The 22,055-nt window shown below is 38.4% G+C and overlaps 1 protein-coding gene across 1 annotated transcript in view; it reads left to right on the forward strand.

Annotated features, from left to right (window-relative positions):
* The first annotated feature begins 17,167 nt into the window (after positions 1 to 17,167).
* The window catches only part of MRC1 (mannose receptor C-type 1), a 127,388-nt gene continuing 122,500 nt past the window's right edge, over positions 17,168 to 22,055 (forward strand). The window contains 1 exon segment of the mRNA XM_036759851.1: positions 17,168 to 17,347. Within this exon segment, the coding sequence (XP_036615746.1) occupies positions 17,287 to 17,347 (61 nt within the window). The 5' untranslated portion in view covers positions 17,168 to 17,286.

Genomic DNA, 22,055 nt, shown 5'->3' on the forward strand with positions numbered 1-22,055 from the left:
TAAGCAAGAATGTGGCTTGTTATCATGAAGGCAAGGCAGAGTTCAATAGCAAGATGCTGAAGAAATTTTTATAACATAGAATTCTGAGAGGCCATGAGAAAGTATGTTGGATTTGGACTCAGAGCCCTGGGACTCAGTGGCCCAGCATTGCCACTTACTATCTGTATGACATCAGGTAACTCCCTTACCATCTTTGGGTCTCAGTTTCCTCCACCAGTAAATGAATGATTATACTAGATGACTTTGAAGGTCCCTTTCATCTCCAAATCTAGGACCTTAAATTCAAGTAGATTTCAAATTAATTAAAGTAATTGTTTTCAAGTTTGTTAACAATCTACCAATTATTTGTGTGTCTATAGAAGGCTTTAAGTCCAGCTCATGAAAATAATACAAATTCCTTATTGTCATATGTGTTGATGTGTGATATGTTTACACCATTACATGATTAGAGGTGTATAGTTAATGCCCGTATTACTGTATATAGGTTGGGATGTTTTCCTGGATTGATTGCTTCTCCTTTTACATGCATTGTGGGAGCAATAGGGACAGCCCTTGTGTATCTTGAACCGTGAATGCACACAGAGCTGCTTCTCAGTCATTTGCAATAACGGATGGCAATGGCATTAAGCAAGATGGTATGTTTCAGTGGAAAGTGTGCTGGATTTAGAGTCAAAAGACCTGGATTTGAATCTCCCCTCTTCCACTTAGTAGCTATATGACATTAAATGTCACCTAACCTCTCTGGGCTTCACTTTCCTAATCTGATGGCCTCTTTAAGCTCTAGATTTATGATCCTAGGTAAAGTTCCAAACCTTATTTTAGTCATAAAATGTAGTACTTTCCCCATGCCTCATTCCAGAAGGAGGAACAAGTCTCCAAATGGCCCAATATTGCTTTCAGTGCTTGGCCTCTTCCTGTCTCAATCTTCCATCTGGTGTTGATTTTAATGGCAACCCAGAGATGGCCAAAACACAAGAAGTAGCCAAAGAGACAAGAGAAAAGTGTTAAGGGGCCTGAACTAGCCCTTTGGTCCAAGAACAAGTGTACACATTATACACACACATATAATTTTATAAAATACATCATATGACATTAAATTATATATGTATATACATATATGTGTGTGTATGTGTGTTATAGGTATAAATATATGTATATATACATATACATACATATGTGTATATACACATACGTACACACACATATATTTTGCTACTTTTCTAAAACCCATTTTCACAAACCATTTCCAACCATGTTCTTCCACTCATCCTTATTCCATTTAATCCAACCTATATTTGCTAAGTGCCTACTGTAGACCAAAGCACTGTGGTAGATCATGCTGATAAAAAGATAAAAAGACCTCGAGGAGCTTACACTCTCTATATAAATAGATACACAAATGCATAAATTAAAACAGATTTAGATGCACTAATCATGGCCATAGTCAATTGGGTATAAAGACACAAAAGTGACACGATATCCAGACATATACTGGTATTTATGGAGATATGCTGAGCAGAAGAAACCAAATAAAAACACAATGACATTGAGACTATCCTTGAAACCTAGACATGTAAATGCAGACACTATACCTGACAGAGTCCCTTTAGAATTCATTTAGTTGTTATTGGGGTTTGAACAAAGGTGGGTCTAATCTAGTCCCTGAAATACCACCTTAGGTGATAATAGCCCATGGGGCAATATTCACATTCTTTCTCTCCTCCCTTCTTATTCACCAGATCTATAAAGGATTCCACTGGATGACAAGAGCCATCTTTTTTTTTTTAACCTTTGTATTCCCAGTACCTGGAGCATAGGAAAAACTTAATAAATGTATGTTGAATTCGAATCAATTTTAAACAGAATTCTATTCTACACAAAGTCAGCTCTAGATCATTTGAACTAATAAGTAGAACAGTAGTTCAGATATAAAAGTATTTTACATTTGCCTTTTGGAATTAATTTTGTTTTATGTTTCAATGTGGGTGTGCTTGATGTTTTGGGAACTTACAACATTTCAAACAAAATAATGAAACCACTCAAGAGGATATGTGAAACTGTTCACTTTCCTCATTTAATTAATAATGGAGTGCTGTATTTAATTTAAACAATAAGACCCTGGAACATAGAAAGAACTTAATAAATTTATGTTGAATTGGAATCAATTTTTAACAAAATCCTATTCTACATAAAGTTAACTGGATCATTTGAGCTAAAACAGAGCAGTAGTTTTTTTTTTAACTCTACAATATTTTACAAATATACAATATTTTACTCTACGGTATTGAAATAATGAAAGAAAGTATAGTAGTGAAGTATTGGGATTTAAACTCAATGAGATTAGAGGAAAAGCTGTGTTATTCTGTTTATATTGCACTTATAGCTTCTGAGTAGATTTTGGTGCCAGTTCCCAAACCAAAGTTAATGTGATAAGGGAGAATGTGAGAATTAGAATGCATGGACATAATTTCAGTACATTTATTATTAGCAATGATCTACTTGGTATGTTTTGGACCCAGTTAAAAGATATATGTCTTGATTAAAGGTCAAACAGCCAATGCTACCATCAAGAAGGATCAATTTACAAATTCATCATCACTTAGATTCCTGCTTATATTTTTAGGGTCAAGTTTAACTAATTGGTTAAATGAAATAGCCTTGATCATCTTCATTAGACATATTAGTGATTGTCAATTAAGAATAATGAGCCTGGATTTCAAGAACAGGTATAAACTTCACTAGTTTTATGTCAGTAGGAATCCAAACTGTTCAATCTTTTCATGGAGTCAAAGTTCCCAAGGTTGAAATTGTTTGCTATGGAAGGAAAGACAGGATTATCTTTCACAATAGAACTAGAAATAAGACCTTACTTCAGGAAAATGTATCAGTTCTTCCTTGTTTGAAGACTTCTTTTCCCCTTGTGTATTATATTTATATGTGACTACAAAACCTAGAAGCACTACTTCAATAATGAGAAATTATTAAGGAAAAATGCGTGTAAACCATGTACTAATAAAGGTGTATCTTAAAATACTTTGCATATTAATTATATATGCATTTTAAGTAAGCATTTGGTGTTGTGTTCTCTTCATGTTTCACTTATTTCATCTTGGATTGATGCTTTTATTATGGTTTCTCTGTCAAGTTGGTTTGTATTAATCATGTAGGAGTTCTGAAGAGAATGGGAGGCCATAGATGTAGTTGGAGTCAGAGAATGGGAAAATGAACAGATATGAAGAGAGAGGTAAAGATCACACATGTACACACATATGTATACACATACATACATACATATATACACCTAAGCTGTGGATAGCTGGTGCAGTAGAGAGAGCTGGGCCTGGAGTCAAGAGGACTTGAATTTGTATCTGGCCTCAGATACTTACTAGCTACATGGCCCTGGAAAAGTCACTTAACCTTGTTGCCTCAGTTTCCTTATTTGTAAAATGAACTCAAAAACCATTCCAATTTCTTTGCCAAGAAAATGATGATAGGGGTCCTGAAGATTCAGACACAACTCAAAACCACTAAACCACAAGACACCTGAGCTGTAACTAACTGTAATTGTACCTGGGAAAAACTCAGTTGAGGTGGGGGGCAGCAATAACAATATCACAGAGGAAAGTACCATCATGGGTGCATTCTTGCCACTAGAAGAGGGTAGCCCATTCCACAGAAAATGAGATCCTGGTCCCCTCAGAGTTTTTGAGGGAGAGAGAACATGGCTTACTGGAAAGGAACACCATGACACCAAGATCCTGGAGATGTAGAACAAGACCAGTTATGCCATTTGTTACCCTAGGGCCACAAGCCAAGGCATAGGGAATGTTCACTGTGGGGAATGAGTGTACCCCTCTTGGTGAGGAAACATTCCCCACTTTAATTTCAGTACTCTGGGGGCAAAGCCCTGTTTACTTCATTTTAGTTATGGATCTGATTCACATAGAAACACATACACACAACCATATACATGTATACTGACAATCATTCCTACTAAAACTGGAAAGGGGTTTAGACCTATACTTAGTCATCTTAGTATGTCTTGGATATCGGGCCCTAAGAGATATATGATGCAAAGGTATTTTTTCCCCAATCCGCACCTATCCTTTTTATCCTTACTGCATTGTTTTTGTTGCTGCTAGAACTTTTCAATTTCATGTAATTGAACTGACCTATTTTATCTTTTGTGACTACTTCTATGTAGCATGCTCAGTGCCTATATCCCTCTAAAACCATCTTAGTAGATGGGCTAAACCAGGTTGAGGGTAACTGACAGGCCTAAAACCTGTTAATGAGTTAAGATGATATCTACCCCAAGCATGTGAAGACATTCCCAGCGGAATGGGCAGATGAGAACAATTTGTTCCAATGGCAATGAAAGCAGCTGAAGCAGATGCTGTGGAATGTTACAGCTTGGTCAGACATTGAAGATACCAAAGTCATCCATTGCATCCCAGACCATCATCAGTCATCTTGACTTTTGTCTTGCCCCTGGACTTTGATGACTCTGGAAGAGAAGGTGAGGCCGATGACTTTGTGCAATTCTGTTTCACTTAAATCCAATTCATGCACAAGTCAAGATAGCACCCATAATGTCACCGATCCTCTTCAAAAATAAAAGATGAACAACAATGCCTAACTAAGAATTCCATCAAGCTCTGCTGTGAAAGGTACATATTCTGATTCCCTTAATTTTTAAAAGTGGTATGATTTTTAGTATTCATGTTACCTATCCATTGTTCAATTTGTTGCATGATGTTGGTCTAAAGCTAATTTCTGCTAAGCTACTTTTCTAGTTTTCCCAGAAGCTGTCAAATAGAGCATTCTTCCATAAGCAATCCATGTTCTCAGATCAATCAATCAATAAACATTTATTAAGTGCCTACTATGTGCCACACACTGTGCTAAGGATTTGTTAAATGTTGTTTGCCTATTCTCCTAGTCTTCTTTTCTACTTTTTTGTTTTCTTTTTGGTAGGTTTTGTTTTGCTGTTTTGGACTGTTCTTGTAGTTTTGATCTTGTAGCTTCTAGGGAGCAGCTTTTCCTTTCAATGCAGATTGGCACCTGCTTTGTACTCTACAGTCTTAGGGAGTTGTTTGGATCACTGAGAGGTTAGGTCACTTCCTCAGGATTGCATAGCCAATATGTGTCAGAGGTGGGATGTGAACCCAACTGTTTATCCATTACCCCATACCTCCTCTCTTTGGTATTTTTTTAAAAACCATTTCCAAATAATTTTTATGGTTGCTTTTTTTTGGAACATAATTTGAAGTCTGTAGGTCTGAGTAAGACTTTCCCCTTCATTTCTACTTTTTTCATCATTCTGAATTCTTTCTCAGACACTAACTAGTCGTGTGCTCCTCAGCAAGTCATTTGCAGCTTCAGTTTCCTTATCTTCCTTCCTTCCTTTCTTTCTCTTTTTCTTTCTTTCTTCCTTTCTTTCTTTCTTTCTTTCTTTCTTTCTTTCTTTCTTTCTTTCTTTCTTTCTTTCTTTCTTTCTTTCTTTCTTTCTTTCTTTCTTTCTCTTTCTTTCTTTCTTTCTTTCTTTCTCTTTCTTTCTTTCTTTCTTTCTTTCTTTCTCTTTCTTTCTTTCTTTCTTTCTTTTTCTTTCTTTCTTTCTTTCTTCCTTTCTTCCTTTCTTTCTTCCTTTCTTCCTTTCTTTCTCTCTTTCCCCAATGCTATAGCTCAGTGCCTGGCCTATAGGAGGTGCTTAGTAAATGTTTGTTGACTGTGAACTATGAACTTCTGTTCTAATAATTTGTTTTTGCAAAGTGTCCTTTAAATTTAAGAAGTTAGTAACAATATTGCCCTGTTTTTGTCCACTTTGAACAAAGAATATTTTAAGCCCAGGGAAGATTTATTATGCCTTTCCAATGACAGAGAAGTGAGATGGATCATCATGCATGGGGAATGGGAAATAGGTGAGTTTGACTGGAATGTGAAGGAGAACCATCTAGAATCATCCTGGAAGAAGAGATTAGAGTCAGATTGGGAAGGGCTTTAGATGCCTAACAGAAAAGTTTGCATTCAATACTAGAGTCAATAGGTAGCCATTGAATGTTCTTGATTGGGGGAATGATGGGGTCAGACCCATGTTTTAGTATTGCTATCAAGGGCTAAGGGTAACTTTCATTCCCAATTTTTCTCCCTTACAGGAGATGCTAATTTTTTTTGGCTTTTGTGCTATGTGCATATGATAGTTACTTAGCTTCTGTTAAGCTGTGATCTCACTACCACCATCAAAACAGGACCACATTGGATGGTCCTAAAATCATATCAATATTTCAAGGAATAACTGTGGAGTACTTTTGATTTTTAAATGATAGGACATTGGAGATTGATTTTTGAAACTAGTTTTCCCTTTCAGTAAATAGCATGTTAACCACAAATATTTGTTCTATATTTCAGTAATTTCTCTTATTATTCTTTAATAATCACCCTATCTAGGTTTAGTATTTCAGTTTCTCAAACAATTCTCACTTGAGGTAGTTTTTTAAAAAATTGCTCCCCCCCAAAAGCTACAAAAATAATCTGGAGTAAAGGTTGTCATCCAGAAAATGCACAATTCCAAAACAGAAAAAGGCTGACAAGTGAGGGGGTAACTGAATAGACAGCATACATACTCCGCTGGTCCCCTCATGATGTCAAGGGAAAATGACAAAGGCATAGTGGATGGATTCTTAGTGGCAAATCTCTGGGAGGATATAAACAAGAATTTCACAGAGTAGAGAGGCATAGGATGGGTTGCATGATCTGTATAAAGGGGTACATTCACATATATGAGATTACAGATCCATTTGAGTATTTATTTGTTAAACTTAAATTCCTATTTAATATTCACTTAAATGACTGGCAATAGTAAGTTGAGCTAATATCTATGATTTTTTTTAGATTTGCTGTTATCATCAGTAGAAAAGCTAAGAGACTAAGACCCTAAGATCAGTTTGGGGAGTACAGTTATGATTTCTCTTAGATGTTTTTTCTAAGTTGAGGAAGATAGGTATAGTTTACTAAAAGAAGCAATGAGGATGTGATAAGAGCTTTCATCATCTGTTAATTTTCCGTTTCCAGGTATTAGAACTGTGGTCACAATGTCTACAGCCATGTATATACACCAGGATTGGCCTGGTTGGGGACATCTGTTAGAAACAGGATGTTGTTGGGTGAGCAGCTGGAGGTTGTCACAGTTCTCTTGTAATTCTGTTTCACATCCAAATCTCAGCATCAGAATGACCACTGGCAAGCTCAAGAACTTTCCTTTTGGAGATGACCAGAGTAGATTCTATATGTACCTTTATTCCTGTTTGCCTATGTTTCAGCATCTCTGGACCATGTTAGCCAAAGAAACTGCATTTTTTTCCTTCACATTTTTGCAAAATAAGGTCAGGTTTTTGTAGATCAGCGGCATAGGATGCCTTAAGGTATAGAATATTATTATTTTTGTTGGTGTGGTTGTTGCCAGTCAGTTAACTAGCATTTATTACACACCTACTGTGTGCCAGGCAGTGTACAAAGCACTGGAATTACAAAGAAAGGCAAAACCAAGACAAAATAAAACAAAAAACCAACTGTCTCTGCCCCAAGGAGACATATATGATAGATATGATAGAGGAGACAGCATGCCAACAATTACATGTAAAAGAGTTATATATGGAAAATTTGGGGATGGTCTCAGAGGGAAGGGACTAAGACTAGAGAGAGGTGGGAAGGGCTCCTTACAGAAGGTAGGGCTTTACCTGAGACTTGAGGGAAGCCACAAGGGAGACATGTGGAGGGAGAGCATGCCAGAGATGGGGTACAGCCCTTGAAAATGCTCAGACTTGGACTTCTGATGCTAAGATGGTGGAGTGAGGAAGGAACCCTCTGAAGCCCTCCCAAATTCCCTTCCAAACAACTAGAAAACCACCTCAGAATTGATCTAGGAGCAGGGAAGTAGCTTACCAGTCCTGCAGGAAAGGTCTGTCTCACTGGGGTGGGAGGGGAGTGAGGTCCAAGAACAGCAGCAGAAGCAGCAGCAGCAGCAGCAGTAGCAGCAGGCCTCACAGCAGGGGGCTATCAACAAGTCTCCAAGCCTGGGGCAATCTACCAGTGAGGCCCTACCCTCCTGCACACCAGCAGCCCCCTAGGCAAGTGAGCAGTCTGTGCAGCACAGCGAGGCCTCAGCCCAGTGACCCCCTCCCCCAGCACAAGCCACCAGGGAGGTCCTGACCTCATTGCTGTCCAGTAGTGAAAGCCCACCTTAGGGCCTGCCCACAGAGACACCCTGTTTCCATAGAAACCCAACAGCTGGGCCCCACCCCTGGGGCAGACCAACAGCTAAACCCCAAACCCGAGGGATGCCAACAGAGAATCCCTCCCCTCCTCCCCAGTACAAGCCAGAAGGGTAACCTACCCTCCAGTGAAAGCAATCAGCTAAACCCTGAAGCTCAGTGAAAGCTGCCAGTAAGATGATGAGCCATAGCACAAAAAGCTTGGAATACTGCAGGACCAGAGCTCAACTCTCATATAAAAACACTCAATCACAAAAGAGGCCAAAAACTGAGCAAAAAACAAAAAAAGAACTTGACTATAGAAAGCTTCTACAGTGACAGGGAAGATCAAGGCATAAATTTAGAAGAGGACAGTAGTGTCAAAATGGCTCCAGATGAAGCCTCAAAGAAAAAGATAATTTGGTCTCAGACCCAAAAAAGAATTCTTGGAAGAGCTTTTAAAAAGGATTTGAAAAAGCAAATTAGAGAAGTAGAAGAGATATTGGGAAAATAAATGAGAATAATACAAGAGAATCATGAAAAAAAGAGTCATAGTATGGGAAAAAATATAAAAAAATTTACCAAAGAAAATGACTTCCTAAAAAATAGAATTGGCCAGATGTAAAAGGAAGTACAAAAACTTAATGAAGAAAATAATTCCTTAAAAATTAGAATTGAGCAAGTAAAGCTAATGACTCTGAGACATCAAGATACGGTAAAATAAAAAAAAAGTAAAAGAAAATTGGAAAAACAACTGACCTAGAAAATAGATCCAGATGAGATAGTATTAGAATTATTGGACTACCTGAACATCATGACAAAAAAAGCCTGGACAACATCTTTCAAGAAATTATCAAAGACAACTGCCCTGATATATTAGAACCAGAGGACAAAATAGAAATTGAAAGAATCTACCCATTACCATCTGAAAGGGATTCCAAAATGAAAACTCCTAGAAACATCATAGCCAAATTTCAGATTTGGCTGGATCAAGGAGAAAGTATTGTAAAAGAAACAATCCAAATATTGTAGAGCTGCAGTCAGGATTACACAGGATTTGGTAGCTAGAGGGCTTGAAATATGATATTAAAGAACTGGAGGGCTAGGGATATGATATACTTCTGGAAGGCAACAAGTTAGGGTTGCAATCAAGAATCACATACCAAGCAAAATTGAATATAATCTTTCAGGGGGGAAAATAGACATTTAATGAACTTTCAAGAATTCCTAATTAAAAGACCAGACCTGAATAAAAATTTTGACCTCCAAATAGGAGATTCAAAGGAAACATAAAAAGGTAAAAAAGAAACAAGAAAGAGAAGATATAAGAAATTCAATAAAGTTAGATTGTTTATACTTCTATATGGCAAGATGATATTTGTAACTCTTAAGAACCTTATTACTATAAGAACAATTACAAGGAGTATATACAGACAGAAGGTGTGGATATAAGGTGACTCTGATGGGATGATACCCCAAAAACAAAATAAGGGGGCAAGAAAGAAAATTATGCTGGAAGAAGGAGGTGGGAGATTGAATGGGGTAACTTATCTCACATGAAAGAGGCAAAGAGATATTATAATGGAGGGGAAGATGAGGGGGTTGGAGGGCAAAGCTTAAACCTCACTCTCATCAAAATTGGCTCAAAGAGGGAATAACATAGGTACTCAGTTGTATATAGAAATCTATTTTACCCTTTAAGGAAGTAAAAAGGGATGGGGATAACAGAAGGGGGAGGGTGGATTGATAAAAGGGAGGGTAGATTGGGGAAGGTGGTGATCAGAAGTAAAACACTTGTGAGAAAGGAAAGGGTGGGAGGTAAGAGAGGGGGAGGATAAATGTGAAAAATAGCATGGAGGGAAATACAATTAGTTATCATAACTATACATGTGAGTGGATGAACTCATCCATAAAACAGAAGCAGATATCAGAATGGATTAAAAACCAGGATCCTACAATATGTTGTTTACAAGAAACACATTTGAAACAGAGAGAGACACACAGGGTAAAGGTAAGAGGCTGGAACAGAATCTATTATACTTCAGCTGAAGCAAAGAAAGCAGGGGTAGCAATCTTGATCTCAGACAAAGCAAAAGCAAAAAATATATCTAATTAAAAGAGATAAAGAAGCTGGTCTAGCTATACCACATCTCAAACTGTATTTTAAAGTGGTAATTATCAAAACAATCTGATACTGGCTAAGAAATAGAGTGATGGATCACTGGAATATATTAGGTACAATTTATATTATAATAAATGACCACAGTAATCTAGTATAAACCAGAAGATCCAAGCTTTTGAAACAAAAACTCATTATTTGAAAAAATGCGCTGGGGAAACTGGACTAGGTATAGTCCAACATCTCACACTGTATTCCAAGATATGGTCAAAATAGGTATATGATTATGGGTGATACCATAAGCAAATTAAGAGAACATGGAATAGTTTATCCATCAGATTTATGGATAAAGAAAGAATTTAGGACCAAAGGGGAGATATGGATAGCATTACAAAGTGTGAAAAAGATAATTTTGATTATATAAATTAAAAAAATTACACAAAACAAATGGAACCAAAATTATAAGGAAAATTCTGAAACTGGGAAAAAAATTTTTTCAATGAGTATCTATATGAATGCCTCATTTCTCAAACATATAGAGAATTGAGTCAAATCGATAAAAATACATGTCATCCCCCAATTGATAAATGATCAAAGGATATGAACAGGCAGTTTTCAGACAGAAATCAAAGCTATCTATAGTCATATGAAAAATATTCTAAATCACTATTGATTAGAGAAATGCAAATGAAAACAACTCTGAGGTTTTACCCCACACCTATCAGATTGGTTAATATGCCAAAAAGGAAAATGTGGAATGTTGAAGGGGATGTGGGAAAACTGGGACACTAATGCACTGTTGGTGGAGTTGTGAACTGATCCAACCATTCTGGAGTACAATTTGGGACTATGTCCAAAGTGCTACAAAAGTATGTCATATTCTTTGATCCAACAGTGCCACTGCTAGGTCTATATCCCAAAGACATCCAAAAAGAAGAGAAAGGACTGATTCGTACCAAAATATTTATAGCATCTCTTTTTGTGGTGGCGAAGAATTGGAAATCAAAGGGATTCCCATCAATTGGGGAATGGCTAAACAAACTGTGGTGTATGATTGTAATGGAATGTCATTGTGCTGCAAGAAATAACAAGCAGGATGATTTCAGAAAAAACCTGGAAAGACTCAGATGAATTGATGCATAGTGAAGAGAATAGAACCAGGAGAACGTTGTACACAATAACAACAATATGGTTCCATGAAGAACCATGAATGACTTAGCTGTTCTCAGCAATAAATACAATGATCCAAGACAGTTCCAAAGGACTAATGATGAAGCTTACTATCTGCCTCCAGAGAAAGAACTGAAACTGTTTGAATACAGACTGAAACATGCTATTTTTCATTTTCTCTTTCATTTGAGTCTTTTTGTACAAAATGACTAATATGGAAATGTTTTAAATAATTACACATGTATAACCTATATCTGATTCCATGCCATCTCAGGGAGGAGGGAGGGGAGGGAGGAAAGGATGGAATTGGGAACTCAAAACTTTAAATAAAAACATTTTAAAAAATAAAAGAATGGGAGAACACAAAAAAATCCCAGAGTTGGGAGATGGATTATCATGTGCGTGCTCAAGGAATATTAAGGATGCCATTGTCAGTGGATTGCACAATTCATGGAGAGGAGTAAGATGCAAAAAGACTGTCTAGGTAGGAGGGTAACAGGGGCTAGGTTATGAAAGGCTTTTGTTTTGGATGCTCCTTGTCTTTAGATCATCATCATGACTTGGGGTGGAGTGTGGAATCATCTCCTAAACAGATTGAAGCCTCCTTTAAGATAAAGACAATTGGGCAGATCAGATACAGTGTCCTCATCTGATACAACATTCTGCACTAGTAGTGTGCCCTGCTTCTCCTGCCCCGAGGAATGAGGTCTATTTCATTCTTTATTTTTTGGCATTTTCATTGGCAAATGACTGGTTTTTTCAGAAGATTAACATCCTAATGGCTCCCTTCTCTCCTGTGGATCTGGATGTATTATCTTGTGTTCCCTTGGATGTAGGAAAAGAAAATATCCTTCATGAAAGTGATTGAGGTGTTGGTACCTTTGATAACTAGCAGGGTGTAGCAGTGGATTCTGCCTGCCTTGAGAACAGGATCATCCCTCTCCTTGATGCAGCTTATCAGTTTGTAGGGCTAGTGACTGGTGGGTAGTTGCAGCTGTATCACCAAAAGCAATCAGTGAACTTCAGACAGCTGAGCAAGAAACCTGAAGAGGAGATTGAATTTAGCTGTATACAAGAGGGATCCTCCCAGGATATACCAGATGATAAGGGGCATATCAATCTAAATTTAACAAATTAGCAAGGGACTAGTGCCTACATTTGTTATCTCTAAACCATGAGTTCTTAATCTGACACCTTTGAATTTCAGTACTCTATACATTATATCCTCTCCAATATAGTCTGAATTAGGGTTAAACTGTGGAGCTCTTCTATGGAATTACATCATATTGGGTGAATTTCAAAAAATGTGAATGTTATGAGGTGTGTCTAGTTAATAAAAAGGGGCAGCTAGGTGGTACAGTGGAGTCAGGAAGAATCATCTCCCTGAGTTCAAATCTGGCCTCAGATACTTACTTAGCTGCGTGACACTGGACAAGCCACTTAACCCCATTTGCCTCAGTTTCTTCATCTGTAAAATGAGCTAGAGAAGGAAATGGGAAATCACTCCAGTATTTTTTGTCAACAAAACCTCAAATGGGTCACAAAGAGTCAGACACAATTGAAATGACTGAACAACAACAAAAGTTAATGTAAAATATTAATCACATTTGAATTCTTAAAGGGATTGGATTTTAAGAAATTGTGTGCTAAACAAAACAACCAGCCCTTCAAATGGGTTGAGAGCTATTGAGAAAAGCATTGACCTGATTTGTCCTCAATTTCTTGGATGTAGGGTGAAGTTGGAAATGTAGTAGTTATAACTGCTCTCAGGTTTTAATTATACTTTCAAAATTATTCTTAAAGTTTATTGAAAATCCTAAGTTTATAAAAAACCATTTTATAAAATTGGCTTGTAATATATGTAGCATATGCTCAAAGATAAAAAGGAAATGCTTTTTATATGGGACTGGAGTTCAGGTTGGAGATGAGAACTGGGGATATAGATCTGGGCATCATCTGCATAAAGATGGTGATTGAATACAGGGAAATTGATGAGGTCACTATGAGAGAGAAGAAAGCTCAGATCAGAACCTCAGATCAGATCCTGATTCAGTCAAAGGACCATCAGACAGGTAGGAGAAAAATCAACCAGGTCACAGAAAGCCAGAGAGGAGAGGAAGAGGGGTCAACAACATCTAATGCTGTGGGTTGAAGCACAGAGTTCTAAATATACTCTGTGTTTCTCATTGGAAGCTGGGCCAAGATCCACTTGAACTGGCTTCACTGGGCGGCTACAGTCTCCACCACTTCCAGCTTCACGTTTAGCTACAATCCTTGGTTAGGAGTCCTGTTATACTCTTTCAGAAAGACCAAGGACCCTTCCCCTAGGCCTCCCTAGATCTGCTTCAGATCTTTGCTTTTCACCTTTCACCTTTGTTCAGGCTTCCCATCTTCTAGGAAGGAGATAGGAGAAAAGGACCAGCCTCATACGATAACTTTTTTCTTAGTCTTGCCTTTCAATAACTTCCTGGTACAGAACTAGGTGAAAACCTCACCTTCACTTATGACAAATATCTAATGTATTTTCCAAATCTTTATCTTTGCAAGTTAGGCCATAAGTAAGCAGTGTTGCTCATTATTTTAAACTTCCTGTTGATACATGCACATAGGGAAACCTTACAGAGGCAGACCTTAAGAGGCAAGTTCTTACATGCTTCCTCCATTTGCCTATTCAGTTGTTTTCTTGGGCTTGTCTTATACAAGCCAACTACTCAAAGCTTCAAATCCTTTACAAGGTAAAGAATGATCCATTTAAATATAAAAGGAGCTCACCCTTTACTTGGTAGAAATTCTCTATGGATGGGATACATCCTTACATCTCATTGTTTTGTTATTTGCTTTTTATATTTGGAAAATTTGATGAAGTCTGAACAGGGTATATTGGTTACAAGAGAATGGGGAGAGAGCTAGGCTTGTTTAGCTGCCATTTTCCCAGAATAGAATGCAAACCCCCACAAACATTTATTAAGCTCCTACTGCGTGTCAGATACTGCGTTAAATGCCGGAGTTACAAAAAAGAGGCAAAAGACAGTCCCTGCCCCAAGGAGCTTACAATCTAATGGCAGAGACAATATTTAAACAAATATGTGCAAACTGGATAAGTACAAAACAACTAACATTGGGAAGGTACTAAAATTAAGAGGGGCTTCCTGTATGTAGGAGTTGGGATTTTAGTTGGATGCTTTATAAATGCTGCTTGGATTAGACTGTTGAATTGTTAGGTCAACATTTTCAACTTAGCATAGGAAAGACAGAGTCTATATTGTTATTTTTAAGAATTTAGGTATATTTATTATTTGAAAATCCATTCTACCATTTAATAAAAAAAGGAAATAGAGGTTCTTGAGTACAGATGGAGAGTAATTCATCTAAAAGTTCTTTGTTTCTTCAAAGGTTAAAAGTACCCAGAAAGTTGCATATTGCAGAGAACTATTACTGGAACAGATCATGTAATCCAATCCCTTAATTTTGCAGAAAAGGAAACTGAGGCCCATAGAGGTCAAATAACCCAGCCATGCTCACCCAGTGACAGAGCTGATTCCTAAAGTCAGGTCTCCTGACAAACCAGCCCATCAATTTTCCCACTGTATAATAGGCGAAATTTTTTCAACATCCATTTTTTAAAGAGAATAATTTTGCTAATATGTCTAAAAATCTTAAAATGCCTAATTAGAACTTGATAAATGTGAAGTTAGTGAAACAGTGGTCTCTATAGGAAGGAACATTTTTGTTCTGCCCTAGTTCATCCCAGACTTTTTCTTCAGTCAAGCCTTGACTCTCTAAGAGAGAAACATATAGTTCTGGTCTATCTTTTAAGCCATTTCTTTTTGATGTTTAGTACAAACTTCATTTCATAATGTTCAAAAATCTACAAACAAGTCAGTTTGTAGAAGTAGCTTTTATTTTGGGGAAGCAGGAAAGTTTCAAACCATTACAGCAAAGAAAAGAGTGGAGCTGATAATCCCACATGCACCACAGCTAAAATATTCATCCCCGAAAGTGGACAAGATGGCACCAGATCTGATCAGCTTTTTCTTCTTAACTCTATTTCTAACATTTGTAGTGTCAGCCGATTTTCATTATCTGCTTTGGAAAAAATTGGATAATTCAGTTTTTACTTTTATTTTTAGAGATGGTACAACAAAGTTTTGGGATTCTTATTGTGTTTTATGAAATAATTTTTTTAAAACAAAAATATTCTGGCCTCCCATCAGTAGGAGCAGGATGGAATGAATACACTTTTCGTTATCAGAGAGGGTTTTTTCTCTCCCCCACGACAGAGAGTGCCTACTTATTTTAAAAGTGAAAGGGATTCCTATGGTCCTACGTGAATCATCTTTTTTCATTTTTGGTTTTTCATCTCAGCCTGTTTCCTTGTACTTAAGCTTCCTCTTCTCCCTCTTACCCCTTCTCAAGCCCTATCATATTCAAACCCACTCATTGTACTGCCAGAGAAAAGCACAAATGCTTCCCAGTCCTTCCAACAGAAAAAAGACAGTAATAGAAGACAGGGAAGAAGAAAAGAGAGGGAAAAGAGGGAAGAGGGCAGAATGGGTTACTTTGTTTCATACACTTAGAAAATTGTGAGACAAGCATGGAACATGGAAAACATTCAGAACACTTTTGGGTTGAATCCCAAGGTATTTCATAGTTGAAGTTCCTCATTGCCCCCAACTCTCTACCTCCTTTTGAATAAATGTTATTTCTAACATTTCTAATACAGCAGGAGTACTTTAGTCAGACTTGATGGCTTGACCCTAGTTTCTCTCCAGAGCACACCTGAGCTTGACACCTCAAGAAACAGTCTCTTTCCTATGCCAACACTTCAGCTACACAAGAATGGGGGTTTTGAAACTATGATGCCTCTGTCTGCCTATCTATGTCTCTTGATTTTTCCCCTTCTTCATTTTACTTTTTTCCCTGCCTTATCTCTTTCTTCCCAATTTCTTTTTTGCTGTTGATCTCTCTTACATTCTTTCTTTTTCACTTTTTCACCACTCTTCTCTTTCTTGAAACTGTCCCATTAGCTTCTCTCTTTGTCTCTGTCTGTCTCTCTGTCTCTGTCTGTCTCTCTGTCTCTGTCTCTCTGTCTCTCTGTCTCTCTCCCTCCTTCTCCCTTCCTCATGCTGGTCACATCTTTTCCCTTCTCCTGTTCTCTCCTCTCCTGTCCGCCCCACCTCCTCTCCCTAATCTCTTCTTATTCGATTCTTTCCCCCTCTCTCCTTTCCTTCTTTCTTCTCCTCTTTTACCTCTACTTACCTTTTCTCTTTCTATTTCTACCTCATCATCTCTCTTATCTTTTCCACCTTCCTCTTATTCTCTTTTCTCTCTATAACTTTTCTTTCTCAAACCTTCATGTTCTTCTACCAACTCTCTCTTTATCTCTCCCCTTATCTTTTCCCCTATGCCTTCCTAATCCTCCTTCTGCATCTTTCTCTCAGTTTCTCCCTTCTCTTCCTTTGTATCTGTGTTTCTCAGAAGTTAGCTTACAAAGCAAAGTTGTAACTGAATTCCTGTTTTTCCAAACACCCTCATGTGACAGGATATCTCCTTATTGGAGGTTTCCCCTCAATTCACTAGCTCTTTAAAAGTCAGAGCTAACCCCGCAGTTTTTTCTCTGACAGGCTGTTCTGAGAAGGGAAGAAGGTGGGGGAAGCGTTTGTCACCATCCATCCCATTTAGGTGACTTTTTGTATCTTTTTCTTTCTTTTCCCTACTTCCTCAGAAGAAAAGAATGAACTATTGACCATGGAGATCTCACTGTTCTTGGTCTTCCTCTCTCTCACTTATGGTGCTTCTCAGCTTCTAGGTAAGTATTAAACGGGGAGAGGGGGTCATCAGAGTGCGTGTGTCCCAAGGACATCTGTTCTTAGGACATCTTTGAGGGATGAGCTCACAGACTTTTACAATGTCACAGTCACAAAGGGCTCATTGCTGACTGGCAGCCAGGTGGAGCAGGAAGACGCCCATTGAGAGAGAAGGACTGGATTCCAGTCTTGACCCTGACACTGGCTGGGGGGCCCGAGGCGAATCATTTAACCTTTTGGAGCTCAGTTTTCTCATCTATAAAATGTGATGGTTCTAGATGAATTCTAAGATCTTTTCTATTTCTAAACCGGACATTCATACTATTTTACAACATTGTTTTAAAGAAAATGGTTTATAGACTTATAAAGTCTATAAACCATTTTCTTTAAAACAATGTTGTAACCATGTAACTAAGGACCATGTAAATGCAGGATATTATTATTTAATTATAAGATTTCAAAATAAGGAAGGCAAGGATAAGTAATAGATAATGAAACTGATACACAGAGAAGTGAATTAACTCTCCACAGTTCACACTACTATTGAGTAGCAGAATCAAGATTAGATCCCACATCCTCTGTTTTTCTCGTTTTACACATGCGGAAACTGAGACTTAGAGAGATTATGACTTACCCAAGATCACAAAGCTCACACATCTCCCTCTCCCCCACCATCTGACTGTTTCTTTTGATTAGAACTAGGAGAAAGGGGGAGGGGGAGGGGGAAACAGAACTCCAAAGGGTTCAAAGAGCTGGTGGAGCTGAGAAGTGAGCTGGGAGAGAGGAACGATCAGTGGTGAAAGGAGACAGCAGAGCCTGTGTTTTGCCTCACATGGGTGGTGCCCCTGAAATGAAGTTTCCCAAAGCAGCCTGGCAGTTGAAGGGCATGACAGTATCAGTGATCCTTGGCTAAGAGGAACAGCCAGGCAAAGGGATGGATTGGGCATTGGGTCTGGAGTCAGGAAGACCTGATGGGAAAAGTAGGACTTCTGGACCAAAATAAAAAGAAGTAGAGGGAGGAGAAGAGCTATTGCCATCAGGGATGTAGTCCAATCCCCTTCTTTTATATGAAGTAATAATGACAGTGATGATGGAAGACATTTCTCAAGCACTTTCACATTTTATATAGCTCTACAGCACATTATACACATCTCTTTGGTGCCTCACCACAAACCAGGGAGGGAGCCATTAGCATCCCCACTGAAGTAGAGAGGTTCAATGACTTACTGAACCTGGCCATACAGATAGTAAGTGCCAATGGTAGTATCTGAACCCAGATCTTCCTGTCTCTTAGTTAGTACCCTAACCACCGATGAAGAAACAGACCTAGAGAGGGAAAGCTACTTTCATCAAAGCCACATTGAAAGTCAACAGAGAAAGGATTCAAAACCACATCCTCAGTCGTTCAATAGTCCAATCAGTCAACAAGCTTTGATCAAGCACTTACTATATGCTAGACTGGGGCAGCTTAGTAGCACAGTGGTTAGAGTGACAGGCCTGGATTCAAGAAGATGCATCTTCCTCAGTTCAAAGCCACCTTTGGACACTTACTAGCTGTTTGACCCTGGGCAAGCATATACAAAAAGGTTAAAAAAAACACCAGCAACCCCAAACCAGTCTCTGCCCTCAAGGAGTTTAAAATCCAAGGTGGGAGATAAAGGAAACAACTAGGTACATGCAAGATATGTACAGTGTATATTGGATATAAAACGAAAGGTACTAGCAGGGGGCGGATGATGAAAGGTGGTTTTTAGAAAGTGGGTTTTGAGCTGTCTTGAGAAGATAGAAGTAAAGAGACAGCACATTGAGGGCAGGAGGTACAGTCAGTGTAAAAGAACAGGGAGATGAGTGTAGTAGGTGAGGAAGAACAAGGCCAGTGTTGCTGGATTGTAGAGTATGGAGAAGGTTAAGCTGGAAGAGGACAGGAAGGGGAGGTGGAGGCTTAATGGGGTTTTCATCTTTGATCCTGGAGGTAATAGGGAGCCAAAGGGGCTTATTAAGGGGAGAGAGATGGTCAGACCTGCCCTGGAGGACGATCATTTTGGCAGCAGAGTGAAGGATGGACTGGAATGGGGAGACTCCAAATCCAGTGCTCTTTCCGTACTGGAACTTTTCTAGAAAGAATATTAAAGACCAACTTAACCTTCTAAAAGCATATTAAGTGGTTCTTAAGGAACCTTTCTACAAGGTTTCCTTTCTACAAGGAAAATGCTGACTAACTGTTTTCCATTTCCCAGAAGGACATAAATAGAGGAAATGAGCTAAAATTTCATGAGAGAGGTGTGTGTTTCATGGAAACTTCACTTCTCAATGAAAGGAGTAGTGAAAAAAAGGGACTACCAATTCAGTATTGCAGTTTAGAAGAGAAGTCACAGCAGGCTCATTCTTCTTACTTTCCTGAAGTCAAATGCATGGAGTTGATTTTGGGAAGGGCAGGGAGATCGTGACTGGTCCTGGGGTTGGGTTGTCCTCGGCCAGCGACTTCCTTGTTCTCCAAAATTTGTGCGGATGTGGCTTCAGAAACAGCAACTTTTCTTAAGGGAAGAAAGAGGCATGGCTGACTTTCTCTTCTGACCAAAACATGGGACCAGTTTTCTCCTTGCCATCAACCGCACCCCCTCTGGCATGGTATCTGCCACCTTACCAAGCATATTCCCTGTTTGATTATCCGAGCTGTCTGCTCCAATATTAAGTACCTAACAAGTTAAATTCCTATCGGACTTCATTTGCTATCATTTGTGGGAGGCTTTCCTAGAAGTGCTTGAGTTTGGGTGGGTGAATGACTGGCCACAAGAGAATTTAATTCAACATTTGTTTCCAAGTACAGTTTGAAGGCAATTCAGTGCAATGTTATCATTCTATGATTCAGGGTTGCCTAGTGCAAAAACTACCCGCTGGACAGGGATTCAGGAGACTCATATCCCACCTAGGCTATTTACAGCATGATACCATCGAAAAGGGGACTAGACTTGGAGGTAAAGGATTTGGGTTCAAATTCTGACTTTGCCACTTAATAGCTATGTGACCTTTGGTAGCAGTTTGCAATCTCTCTAGGCTTCAGTTCCTCTTCTGTAAAGGGAAGAGGTTACCCATAGCCTATAAAGTGCCTTTGAGCTCTAAATCTCTGATCTTATGATCATACCTAGTGACCTTGGCAAAATATTTTAACCTGTTTGGGCTGTGTCCCTGATTTATCAAAGGAGATCAGTTTCAACTAGATGACCTCTAGCTTAGACCTTCCAGCTCTAAATTCTATAGTCCTAGTTTTCAAGATGACAAATCACCAGGTCTCCCTGCTTTGAAAGATGAACTGCTTCCACGCCACTTAAAAAATAGTATTAATTTGTGATAAGGAAGGGCACAGAGACCTGAGAGCAAATCCTGCCTAAGACACTTAGTAGCTGTGTGACTGTGGTCAAGTCACTTAATCTCTGTCTACCTCAGTTTTCTCATCTATAAAATAAGGATGATAATAGCACCCACCTCCTAGGGTTGTTGTGAGGATCAAATGAGATATTTAGAAAGTGCTTTGCAAATCTTAAAGTGCTTTTATAAATGCTTTTACTACTCCTACCACCTCTACCACCATCACCACCACTATCGCCATTACTCTTACTACTACTACTACTACTACTACTACTACTACTACTACTACTACTACTACTACTACTACTACTATAGAAGCATGATGTGATGTGGTGTGCTGTGGTGAAAAGAGATCTGGCCTTGGAGTTAGAAGATCTGAGTCTGAATCCTGACAATAACATTAGTTCTATGGGCTGTCATGGGCTAGTCATTTATATCCTCTGAGTTTTAGTTTTCTCACCTGGAAAATAGAGATTATAACCCTTGTCTTTCACAAGGGAAGTGTTGTGAAAAAATTGCTTTTTAAACCTTTAAGTGGTATATGAATGAGTTGTCATTAGTTATTTTTTAGTAGGAATCTGTATCCTTTTATACCCATATTCCTCTCCTTGTTAGTGATCTTCTAGAAGGCAGGGACTATTGTGTTTTAACATGCTTTGTATTTTTTTTAAAACTGCACCTGTGATTTCATCAGTGTCAGGAGCTCCCCAGTCAGAAACTTCCTCTACCTAAGCAGATGGGCCTCCCCTTTTTCAAATTATAGTCTGAGACACTTGCCTGGGGAGCCTGAGAATTTAAATGGTATTTATCAGAGTCAGGTCTTGAGCTGGAGCCTTTCTGACTCTGAGGCCAGCTTTTTATCTACTACTCCATGATGTTCCCCCTTCCATTCTCTATATACTTATTATTAATACCCTGCTGATAAAATGATGCAAATTTTCATAATTTAAAAACCAAGACACTAAGAATAGCTGACATTTTTATAGCATTTTTATGACCTCATTTGACCATCATAGTAAGCCTTGGTAGTTGGTGTTGTAGTTGAGGCTCAGAGAGGTTAGTTCACATGACTGTATAGATAGAAAGGATCAAATCCAGGTCCCTTCAGAGTCCACTCTTTTCTCAATTATGCCATGTCACTTGTTTCCTTATTTTTTTCCAAGAAATTCAGACCATTGTTAACAACTGGAAATGGAAGGGGTGACCACAAAGAGTCAATAGGGCTTCATCAAGAACGGGTCATGCCAGACTAAGCTGATATCCTTTATTGACAAAGTTATTACACTAATAGTTTGTGTTCTCACTAAGCCACTTATCTGCTTATCTGTGTAGGACAAAAACCAA

The sequence above is a fragment of the Trichosurus vulpecula genome, chromosome 5 (genome assembly GCF_011100635.1).
Source record: "Trichosurus vulpecula isolate mTriVul1 chromosome 5, mTriVul1.pri, whole genome shotgun sequence".
Lineage (NCBI taxonomy): Eukaryota > Metazoa > Chordata > Mammalia > Diprotodontia > Phalangeridae > Trichosurus > Trichosurus vulpecula.